The sequence below is a fragment of the Anoplophora glabripennis genome, unplaced genomic scaffold (genome assembly GCF_000390285.2).
Source record: "Anoplophora glabripennis isolate ALB-LARVAE unplaced genomic scaffold, Agla_2.0 scaffold263, whole genome shotgun sequence".
NCBI lineage: Eukaryota > Metazoa > Arthropoda > Insecta > Coleoptera > Cerambycidae > Anoplophora > Anoplophora glabripennis.
This window is the reverse complement of record NW_019416378.1, coordinates 634947-647737: the sequence shown is the minus strand read 5'-3', so window position 1 is coordinate 647737 and position 12791 is coordinate 634947. Positions and strand designations below refer to the sequence as shown.

The window sequence follows — 12791 nt, the reverse complement described above, 5'->3', positions numbered from 1 at the left end:
CTTGATAGGGCCCCAGGGCTTGAACTCGCATTTTGATTGATTGCGGAATTAAAATGCTAAAATATTTTAGACAATAACTTGCATTTTAGTTCAAAAATTTTTTAATTTTGGTTTTACCAATAGATTTTATAAAAGTTATAACGGTTACTACATCTGATCTGTATTTATTTTTATTTTTGAAAAAAGCAAGTGGAGATACGGATGAGTAAGGGGAATCCCCCACATCCAAACAAATGTTTCGCCATTTTCGGATTCGGCGAATTTTACTAGGTTGGATGGCCAGTTCGGATTTTTTGAATTTTTGGGGAGAATTGAGGATGTGTGGGGGGCAGGGGAGAATCAATAAGTCAAAAATTTTTTTTTATCATTTTCGGATTCAGCGGAAAATTTTACTAAAGATAGGTGGGTTGGAGGGCTAGTTTGGATATTTGAAAGCAAGGATTTTCTCACAGCTTAGTTAATATGAGTGCCAGATTTTCCCGCCAAAAATACCATTTTTGCCTTATGCGACGAAAATAAAAAATGTCAATTTATCAGCACCTTAATGAAAACACTAAATTAACTAAATTTGCGTGAACTTTTGTATCAATTAACTTTAATTCATCGATAATTCTGCTGATGAATTAGCCGAATGAAGGTATTTACTACATTTGTGAATGTAATTTCAATTCCAAACAAGGCTCTAATCTGCGGATTAGTTGTTTCCTAGAATATCATTAGTTAATATATAATGCTTTTTTCACGAGTGAAGTCGTATGTTGCAGTACGTGTAGTATGAGAGCCTATTAAATTTTTCCCGAGTACTGCCATCAAGAAGAAGCAGACCGTGTGGAATATATGCATTCCTTCATACAGCAGTTCACGAAACAATTGAATGGCCAGTGTGATTTTTGTCACAAATTTAAATCTGCCAAAAGATCGTATTGTGAAGTGAAGTGAATCGTCATAAAAGTGTAGATAATACTTATCTCATAATTTGTAGAATATACCTATAATATTCAGGGTGAATCTTAAATGTGTACACATATTTTAAACAGCGGTGCTGTTTGCTGTGTAGAAAAATTAGAAAAAAGTAAAATTTAGAATATACGTTTTTAATAGAAAACTTGACTATAGCATTTATACATAATATTAATCAGCTATGCTGTGCTACCAGGTTACATAGAACTCTCAAATTCTAACTTTTTATATGAAATAAGAAGAAACTTTAAATTATCTTTATAGAAATGTTTATGGCTTACTTACTCCTACTCTTGCCACTCCTACCAGGAGCAATAACCAATTTATATGTACACAAATATTGAGCTTTTGAGGGATGGATATCTTACAAAATGTGTACACCGAAACCTAATTTTAATAACTTTTTCCATATTTCTTTAAAATTTCATACATTTACATATTCTATTTGCTACATTTCTGATGTATCTAACGTACGAGTATATAGATCAAATATGTCTCCTCCTTGTGCCAGGAAAATAACTTCCTCCAAATTACAAATCGTTTACCTGCTACTGCTAATTTTCTTAAAGGACAATTCTTGGAAAAAGTGTTGACAATTCTTTTTTTAACTGATCGGAAAGCTCTAGCAATTTTAATACTGCCTGCAAAAAAAGTTTATGGTGTACAAGAGCTAAAAAACAATTATTAGTTTGGCACCCAGCTACAGAGAGGGTTTAATGATATTACAATTTAAGCAGTAGATAATTCAAATGCCACTGTTTTGTGTGTTGCAAAAAGTTTGTTATTTTTCATACAACTAAAAACGGATTTTAATTTAAAAAATATGGTATTCAATTGATTTCAACTTTAAAATGTCATAATATTTCTTGTTATGTTGTATAGTGTTTTGAAATATCTCAAAAATATTAGGTATTTATTGTTACAGATTTAGCAATCAATAGAAAATGATAAATAGCAACGTAGGTACTTAAGTATCTTATTTGATTTCCCAATTATCTAAAGACCAGTAAATTTTATGAATACTTTACAAGAATACTTTATTGCCACAAATTGATTGTACATTTTAAAAACATTTAAAATTATTTAAAAAAATAGTGGCATACGATTTTTTTTTTTTTTTCAAAAAAGGTGCCCTAGTCCGCCAATAACTACGCCACTGGAGTGTATTTTGAAATAAGTTGCCCATGAAAAAATAGTCCCTACTAAAAAATATCATCCCCCAAATTTTATCACTCAATCTTTTATGCCAGTGAAGTTACAGGAAAAATCATATAAATATTTGAAACTTTTAACAGGGAAGTTTAGCAAAACTTATCTACATATAACACCCTGTATAATGTAAATTTTTATTATATAATTTAATATATTATTATATAAATTCAATAATCAAATTTTGATTAAAATTAGTATGAAGTGAGACTTTGAATAGTGTAGAATAGCCTACAGAATAGTATATTAGATTTTGGACAAATACAATTTTTCAAAATTTAGCTGTGAAAAAAATAGCTGAGTAAGATTTGAGAAAGTTCTATGTCCGAATATGTGGTTTTTTAGGGTTTATTAAAAATATATTTGTGCTTCATTTGTTCTTTACTTATTATGTTAATAGATTGTAATCTATAAATTGGATAAGGAATGCCGTATGTAAATATGTATTTAAATACATACACTGATATTACAACTTAATAATGGTTTATGCAGAATGTAAAATAAAAGTATGGAATAGCAGGAATAGTCTAGCAAAGGACTGAAATGAAAACTAGAAAGTAAGTTGAATATTTTGATTACCTTCCATGTGAACAGTAGTTCTCAAGATGTACATGTGAACAAGCAGATTAAAAAAAATGTATCCATAAATATTTACACATTTAAAATTCACCCTGTATAAAGCAGACATTTTCGGTTTCAGGGACAGTTTCATAAACGTGAATGTGAAACATAGAAATGCCAAAGTAAAGAAAATAGTTGTCCATGAGATTAAAATATGTTTTGTTTTCATTGAATATGTAGTTAAATTATATAGGTTAGGTGATATACAGGGTGCTTCTGAAATAAGTGTGTTCCTTGAAAAGACTGATACAGGGCACGAAAAAGAGCAACTTTAATGTGCACATACATTGTGTATCGCAGTATTACTTATCCGGCACATAAAATGTTTATTGGTGTGATGCAAATCCTCACAGAGATCTCGGTTCCAGCAAGGGTTTTCAGTGAATGTGTGGCGTGGTGTTTTTCGTGACAAAATTTTGACCATCATATGGAAGCATGTTTATTAGCAATGGAAACAACTTTGAACAATTTTTGTAGAGCATATAATCTATTGGTAAGTAATTTGTTTATTTGTTAAATTTTTGTATTATTTTTAAACGAGATTTGAATAAATTTCAGCATTTTCAAAAACAAAATTTGAACCATCAAAACACCAATAAACGCTTTTGGCCTGTGGCGCGCGGCTGTTTCAATATCAAAGGTACAGCTAGCTGCCGCACCAGGGACGGCTTTAAATTTGTTTTAAGGCCGATTCTCACTTGCGTGCAAGGCATGTGCTCGGCACAGGCAAAGCACCGGCTTGGCATAATATCTTAACCGTTGTATCTTATGGGTTTTGAGGGGTGTAATTCACACTATATGTGCAGCGTCTCGTCAACCGACAGACTTTGCACGCGACGTTCTTCCGAAAGAATATTTGCAGGGCATGTGCCGTGCCTGTTCCGATAAGTGTGAATACTCTCCAGGCAGTCAACTTGCAATCATAGTTTAGCTGAGTTTCGTATTGACAAGAAAATATGAAGCGTCAGCAGAGGCTCCCTTTTTCGTCAGAACAAGATGAAATTCTTATTTAGTATATCAGAGAAAATGAGGTTATTTACGATTTGTCTCATAAAAAATATACTATAAAAAAATACTCGGACAATGTCTACATAAAACAAACACGATTTCTTAACAATAAAATTTTGTTTCACAAAGCTAGGGAAATACTACCTGCGGCATGCCTGTCGCAGTGTGAATTGTCTCTGAAAAATCGGCCTGTGCCAAGTATGTGCCCTGCCGATGCCGATCCGGTTCCTTGCTCGTCTAATGAGAATCGGCCTTAAACCTTCATGTGAAAATTTTTTTTTTTCAATTTAAAATGTAATGATTTAAACAATCAGTTCCATCATAAAAATTGCTTATTTTCGTGCCCTCTATCACCCTTTTCAAGGAACATATTTATTTCAGAAACACCCTGTATATGTTACAGTATGTTAATACATGTGTATAGGCATCATTTTTTGACATGGTTACCGAAGTATTTGCATTTGCAGAAATGAAAAAAAATATTCCCACTCGTAAGCAGATATGCTCATATCTTTTTTGCAGATGACTTTACACCACCAGTCTTGATTTCATTTTCAAATTTTTTCTCTAGCATTCTTTTAGTATTCTTAACAGCTTTCTCTTAATTATTTTATTAGGCATAATCAAGATGTTTCCGAAACAAATCTGTATTATCATGAATATTTGATTTCATTAGAAAAAACAAAATGGAATTTGTGGAAATCGGAAATTAATATTGGAATATTCTGTCACAAAAATTATTGGAAATAATCTTGTAAAATGTGATTTTATCAAATTAAAATCTCTGCAGTTATTCTTATTTCAGCAGCTGGAAACAAGATGAAATTGATGAGAAACTACAGTTCATAATTTACTGAACGAAGGAAATCTCAAATAAGTGCAATTGTGATAGTAAATTGGATTTACAAGACTACTAAAATATTTATGTAAAATCTGTTAGAAATACAAAAAAAAATACAGCAGAATAAACTTGAAAAAAATAAAATCTGAACTGAAGTAAAATTTTCTGCAAAATACATGAGCATATTCGTTTAGCGGTGGGAGAATTTTTCTCATTTTTGTTAAATCTACAGGACAATTTCAACAATTGGGGCAAGCAATAGTCCAGACGATATATTATTATCTTTGGGGCACTCTGAAAACAAGTGTATGCTTCCACATCTAATATTGAAGAAAAGTTGTGGAGGCATATCAAAATTGCCCTCAGGAACTGCAAAGGGTGTCCTTTAACTTTCTTCGCCAAATTAACCTTTGTTGTAGAAACAGCGGTGGTAATTTTGAACAGTTTTTATAATAAGTTGTACTAAAATTAATAACATCAACTTTGTTACTTTTATCTCCAGCATATTTTATTATATTTGATTGTCTTTACTAATTGTCTCAATAAAATTAGGTATGGTGTAAAAAACTCTAATTCGTCATATACGAGTGTGTATCCATATCGAAAAATGAAGTAACATGTAGTATATCTTATCGTAGTAAACACTCATTAAGAAATGTTAGGTACAATGACTTAAAGATCAAACTGAAATTACAGTCAATCTACAAAATCAGTGCCTACTAGCACTTTGTTAGGTATTTTAATATGGGTGGCAAGATAATGTAGACATTCAAAAAATATTTTTTTGTACCCGAACCGCTCATTTATATATAAAATTCTCGTGTCACAATGTTCGTTCCCGTACTCCTCCGAAACGGCTGGACCGATTTTGATGAAATTTTGTGTGCTTATCGGGCAGGTCTGAGAATCGGCCAACATCTATTTTTCATACCCCTAAATGTTAAGGGTGGTCCACCCCAAAATATTTTTTTTGTCGTTTTTAGGACAAAATTTTATTTTTTTATTTTTTTATGATGTGGCCTTAAAAAATACATACAATCCTAAATTTTCACCCTTCTACCATCAACCCTTACTTTTTAATAGCGATATTAGTAATTCAATAATTTTCAACCCCGGTCGATAACTGATCAATTATCACTTGATCATTTTTTTTATCCCCGCCAGGCGTCGACCGGTGTCACTTCTGACCCAGTAAACAGCACGGAGTAGGGATGAGATCTCTCTCACACAATGAGCCGTTTCTCACTCCCTACAGTTTTCGGCCATTATTATTGTTTGTGCATCAACCATAATAATGACATTTACTATTACCATTCATAAAAAAAATATATACACGATATACACTGGATAACACTAAATATAATATAGATGGTAGAAGTGAAATTTCGTTATGAAAAATCTACTAAAATAATCCTAGGATTAATTTATATGGCAAAACAACGTTTGCCGGGTCATCTGCCTAGCTATATATAGGACATTGTCAGGTTATCAGTCGATCAAATGAGGACAACCTAGGCTTATTTACTGTTGATGTCCTCAGGACATCAGCCGGGCTATTATCAGGTTATCAGTGGATCAAATGTGGACAAGGTAGGCTTTACTATTGATGTGCTCAGGACATCAGCTGGGCTATGTACAGCACATTTTTAGTACTTATTGAGCTAATAAAAAAATTGCAGAGTGGTATTAAATATTTCTATAGATCAAATACGTACCTAATTTCCAAAACAATTGCTTGCCATTTCCGCTCCATCTTATATTTTTCATTCAAAAAAAAAGTATTGACATACAAAAAAATGAAAAGAGAAATCTGAATCAGAAATCAGTTATATGTAATACGAGATTTGATTTCTTTGAATACCACTGGAATAAAAATTAACAATACAATATTTTGGATCTGTTGATTATATTCGCCTTAAATACGTGAAGAGTAGTTTTAAAATTCTCTTTTCATGAGATTTAGGCATTTTCACATTTTTCTGCAAGGAGTATCTAATCGTTGATACCATGTATGTATTTCTTAAACATTTTACTCACCCACTAACTAAAATCTGACAACAAAATTCTGTAACATAGCCACCGGCAGATATTTTTCTGTTTAAGACTACATAACAAGTTTTCAGAAACATCTCCAAATTATTTAGATATACACATCAATGGTTCATATTATTCATAAAACTCTATTCTATGGCATATTCATGACTAAAGTCTGAAACCGCTGAGTAGTTATTTCCTCCAATATTGGCAGCTAAATATCGGTTCACCTAATTGACGAGAGAGATCCTGTTTTAATAGTACCTATACAGTGACTTTACTAAGATGGCAATCACATCTGCCATGAGTGGTTGAGTGGTTGAGTTTGTATATTTTATCTCTTATACGTATTTAGTGTATGTTTTTGAATTTTACTTATATTTTATCCCAATTTTTTTTGTGGAACTGGTGTGGCTCAGTAGTGCGGAACCTCTTCCTATAATTACCTTTGAATTTTTGAATAAAAATTATTATATTCCTTTTTTTTTGGTAATTTTCAAATTGTTCCATTTTTGTTAATTTATCGAGTATAGTGCTAGGCTAAAAACTTTGAATCTCCCAGAGATCGAGAAGTTTGTTTTACTTGATAATGATATTAAATTGACTTACAAGTGTTCATTTTCTACAATTTTAACAGAAATGCACTGTTTTTGCCACTATCTTAATAAATAGACTGTAGTATCTGTGAAATTGCAGTGTACTCTTTATTAGTGTGGCCATATTAAAGGCCTAAGTATTGCATAAATGTAGGACTCTGCTGCGTGTAACCTATAGGTACTTGTACGTCGGGATTATTGAAATTGTAAAGTTTTAAAAGAGCGACACTTATACACAAATTCTAGCACACTAAATTTCATTTAAATAGGACAGTATTTTACAGAATTTGGAAAAAATTAAAAAGTTCCCTCTTTCAAGGGAACTAGCAGCAAACTGAAACAACTTTGGATAGAGTCGTTTATTTAGATTGTCCTATTTTGAGCCTAGGGTAGTTCCATGTACATGGCACAATGGACATGATATAATAGATATTATATAATTCATTCATTGGAACGAATCCATTCCTTTACATACATGAATAGCTCAAACTAAATGCATCTCAAGTACAAGTAATACACATAGCTTTGTATTGGATTATAGAAATGATTTTTTTATAATCATGAAAAATGCATTGTATAATTTGAATCTGATATAAACTTCCTAATATTTAAATGCGGAATACAAAATTTTCTTACATTTGCCATTGTTGCTTATAGCTACTGATACAACACCCAGGGAGTGACCCTCGAGATTATATTTCAAAGTCAGTCTATCATCTTGAAGTTCCCACACCTTCACTAAATCATCCACACCTCCTGTTACTATATAATCCATAGAAGTTTCATCGGATACTGAATCCCTAAAAATGAGTAAATATTATGTTGAAAAAAATTGTCTTAACAGTTAACCCTCAAATTAGTATACACCTTTCCAAAACTAAATAATATCTACGTTCAACTTATTTCATCTGGAAAATATTTAAAGTACTGTAAGTTTGTTTAATAGAGTTCATTATGACGCAAACTACGTTTAAGTCATGGTTATGAAAACAGCAATGGTTTCCCAGCAACAGTGGTTCACATTATAATTTTCATTCATGTGTTAATGCCTATTAACTTTTAACACCCATAGATTCAAATGACTCAAAAATCGGATATATTTCCAGTCCTCAAAGATAAGAGTAACTGCCGCCCTTATGTAAAGATTATAAATTTATACATATTATTATATTATTTAATAATGACTGTTAAATTTCTCTACATGAATAGCTTCATAATCATTATTTATGAAGGCCTGAACGTTCTTATACATTTCCAGGCTATATTAAGGGTGGCACTTGTTTACAATATATTCACATAAAAATTATTTAACGATGTCTGTTAAATTTCTGTTTTAATAATTCTAATTCACGAAGGCTTGTATGCTATAGTATAATTCTGGGACGTATTAAGGGTGGCAACCGCTCTTATGTAAAAAATATTCGTATAAAAACTATTTGATGATGTCAATTAAATAATGATGTCTGTTAAATTTCTCAGCATGAATAACATAGCTCTTTCTATAAACTCCTGTACATGTCGGTGCCATATTAAGGGTGTAGACAGAGGTAATTAAGCTATTCATGTAGAGAAATTTAAGACATCAGTAAATAATTTTGTAGAAAGATGTAATTAAGCTATTCGCACAGTGAAATCTAACAGACATCGTTAAATAATTTTTATATCAATATAAGGACGGTTGCCACTCTTAACATGGCCCAAAAATATACAATAACATGAAAAAGAAATTTAATAGACATCAAATAATTTTTATTTTTTTTGCCTAAGGGTGACTGCCATCTTTAATACAGTTCGGACATATACAAAACATACTGGATGTTGTAGAAAGAGCTATTCACGTAGATAAATTTAGCAGACATTATTAAATAATGTTTATATATTTTCTACATGACGGTTGCCACCCTTAATATGAATGTATAGAAGATGACCTGTTGGCTGAAAATTCAAAGGAAAATCGAGAGGAAAATAGTACATGCCAATTTTCAATTGGCAGGCTAAATAAATTAATGGTAAATTTAACGATAGTAGCTGCAGTGCTGAAAATATTTATGGTTAAGAGAAATACATGTTTCCATTTCTTTAGATACACATTAATCATTTTTCCAGTTATTTCAAAACATACTTTTTTAGATATTCTTTTCCTATGATTTTTTAGAGAAAATAGTATAGATGGCAATAGACAAATGTCGTATATAATACAAAAAGGTTAATAATTTCAATAAAAAATACAGAAATCCGATAAAAGTAAGTGCTTCAGAAATGTATGTTTTTTACCAAACACTACTTATGACTAGAGAGCGGACAATGTGTGACTTTAACCCGAAGAATAGGTCAAATTTTGGTAGAGATGTGTACGCGTTCAAAAATGTATTGTGTATAAACTATGCAAAATATAATTATTATGTATAGCAAATATATCGTATTATCCTCGCCAAGATTTGTACCCTTTATTTAAAATCCATAAATCATGTGAACAGGTTAAATAACGAGAAAATAATTAAGTTAATTTAGTTCTAAATAAATGAAATGACACTCGCGCCCATCTCTAGTCTATCCGTCGACATCGGTTGCGTTTATCGAATTCCTATTGGTCAGAATTCAAACTGCAGCCCCGTTATGAATGGAGCGTGAGTTGGACTATTCTATCATGTGCGTCGCCTGAGGATATTCGTTACATTGACTCCTAATTTCCAATTAAAAGAACGACACTATTTTTAACCGAACTTTATTTAATAAATATGTAGTATACAATTTCTGATTTCCTAAATATTTTATAACGCCTAAAAATGTATGTACCGTGGAATTTTCGTGAATTATCATGGGTAATGTATCTAGGTTTATGAATGACATATCTATGTTCAAGGTTAAAGTCACAAATTGTCCGCTCTCTGCTTATGACACAGTGTAAGAAATTAAGACTACATGAGTTCATTGATCCTGTTCTTTCAACTTCCATATTTTCAAGTGTAATGAAACGAGATAAATTTTACTTTATTTTCAAAATACCTCATTATTGCGATAATAATCAACTAGCTGGAGAGGACAAATTATATAAAATTAAGTTTGTAATTGATCATCCAACAAATAAATCTGCAGAAGCAATTATGTCATTTGAAAAGCTTTGCTTAGATGAAAATCTCGTTTTGTCAAAGTATGGCTATTTTCGAAGCAATACATTCCGGAAGCAATACATTGTTTTGGCAAGAAGTTATTTAAGTATGTGACTGTACAACAAAATTTTGTTTAGATTTTAGAACTATACTGGATCTAAAACAGATTTTAATAGACCTTTTTAGTAGCGACGTCACATATGCCAAATAATAGACAACCCCATAGTACACATTCAGCCCTATGCTGTATGAACATTGACTTCATATCAAGGTTGAAATTATATGAAAAAATGACATTTAGACAGACATTTCAATAAAAATGGAGGTTTACTATGCTGTAAAAAACAAATTGATTGAAATTTGTCAAGGGTTTGAAATGATGTCAAGTAACCTTGAAAACTTCTAATGTTGGTATGCACTAAAGCAGAAATTGATATAAAACTGCAGATCAAGGTTGACAAATGTCAAGAATTGTAACGGAAATCGAAAACCTTCACGTTACGAAACTTGAAACCAATTTAATCAAGAATTCTTGTTGTCTTGAGGTGTGTTTTGCTGACATTTCTTATTTACAAGCATTCTAAAATGGATTTCATTTAATATGTTGAGTTATTAGAAGATGAATTACAAAGGTAAATATAAAGAATATAATAAATATAAACTGATGTACATACGTTACGTACGTACCTCATAAAACTTTTTTGTAGACAAAATATGAATAGAAGCAGACGAATTTTAAGAGACCAAAGTGATCCATTGTCATTATCCGAGTTAACGTTTAAAGGGCTATACAGAGTATCGAGGGAATTGGGACATTGGTTATTAATTGAGATTGGCCCACATTTGAGAGAGAGTGAAAGGTCGACAAGTATCCCTAAAAGTATGAGGGTAAGTACCTATTTAAATAAACTTTAATGTGAAATGAATGAATGTAGTTAGTTTCTACAAAAACTTTTGGCTAAATAAGGCTTGTATAGATCGGTAATTTAATTATCCAAAAGTTTATATAGTACAGGTATTTTTTTAATTTTAAGTGCTTTTTAGTTATTTGCAGCTTTACATTTTATGAGCGAAGGATCATATCAAAGAGGCATAGGTCAAGATTATTTAACAAGTATGCATCAGAGTTCCATAAGCCGATGTCTGTCTGAAGTAACAGATTTTATAGTGGAATTACTTGGATATGTGATCAGATTTCCTGAAACTGAAGAGGAAAAAAATCAGGAAAAGTTTCAGTAAGTGCATTCTTCGTTAACAAAATTTCTTAACACTTCTGGCTAGTAGTAGAGACCAAAAAGTAGTAACGAGAATTTTAGATTTACCCAATTGGGCGGATTTCCTGGTATAACAGGGTGCATTGACTGCACACAAATTGCTATAATTTCTCCAAAAACACATGACCCTGAAATGCCTGGGGTGATATTTTATTGCCGAAAGCAATATTATAGCTTAAATGTGCAGATAGTAAGTATACATTTTAAATTATCACACGATAAACAATTAAAATGGTTAGAAGTAATATTTATATTTATTTATGTTTGTTTATGTAAGTACAATGTTGTTATTGTTTGTGATTATTTTGTGTTAACAGGTTTGCAGCGCACATTTAAAAATTCTTAATATTAACGCAAGATTCTCAGGATCCGTACATGATTCAGCAATTTGGCAGTCATCATTGGTTCGGACCCACTTGTCAAATAATTTTGGGCAAAACAGGAACCAATTTACATATTTATTAGGTAAATAAGCTACTCAAATCACTCTTATCCTTAACAGCATTTAGTACCTATTCTCTCTATAAGTTATTCATTCTTTTTCGTTTCTAAGTGCCCACTCTATATAGATTATTAACAATTAAATTTGCAGGAGATTCGGGTTACTCTTTAGAACCTTGGCTGCTGACTCCTATTGCTCAACCAGAAAACAATAGTGAACGAGAATATAACCGGTCTCAGAAACTCGTAATGTCATCGAGAGAACCAATGGTATCTTGAAGCAACGATTTAGATGTATTTTTAAACATCGAACATTACATTATATTCCAGTTAGGGCAGCACAAATAATTTATTCCTGTGCAGTATTACATAACCATAATGATGAAAATGACGAATTAGAAGATAATTATATAGATTATATAAGAAATAATTTGCAGGAAGGTCGTATTGTACGAAATAGGGTAATTCAAAATTATTTTGGAAACATATGAAGTTTCATGCCATATTAGATTTAATATTTGTTTATGAATAAAATAATATTTTATATCAATAAACATATCCATATGAAATAAAATATTTTTGATTTAATATTTAAGTGTTTTTATTTATTTTAACAAGTTTTCTAATGCCACATTCAAAATAATTATACTATTTTTTAAATAATTGTAGTTTTTTTCTAACATTTTGATGTGACTTC

The 12791-nt window shown here is 31.2% G+C and overlaps 2 protein-coding genes across 2 annotated transcripts in view; one reads left to right on the top strand and one right to left on the bottom strand.

Annotated features, from left to right (window-relative positions):
- The window catches only part of LOC108908906 (WD repeat-containing protein 61), a gene marked incomplete at its 3' end in the record, with an annotated part of 42114 nt that extends 31834 nt beyond the window's left edge, over nt 1–10280 (bottom strand). Inside the window, exons 1-2 of the mRNA XM_018713087.1 lie at nt 10276–10280; nt 7906–8069 (exon numbers count right to left, since the gene is read on the bottom strand). Of these exons, the coding sequence (XP_018568603.1) occupies nt 7906–8069; nt 10276–10280 (169 nt within the window). The remainder of the gene's footprint in view (nt 1–7905; nt 8070–10275) is intronic.
- Nucleotides 10281–11261: 981 nt separating this feature from the next.
- Nucleotides 11262–12520, top strand: LOC108908905 (putative nuclease HARBI1). Its single transcript, XM_018713086.1, has 5 exons — nt 11262–11267; nt 11424–11614; nt 11696–11843; nt 11971–12118; nt 12246–12520. Exons 1-5 carry the CDS (start codon nt 11262–11264, stop codon nt 12371–12373), a joined length of 621 nt encoding a protein of 206 aa, XP_018568602.1. The 3' UTR covers nt 12374–12520.
- Nucleotides 12521–12791: the final 271 nt, after the last annotated feature.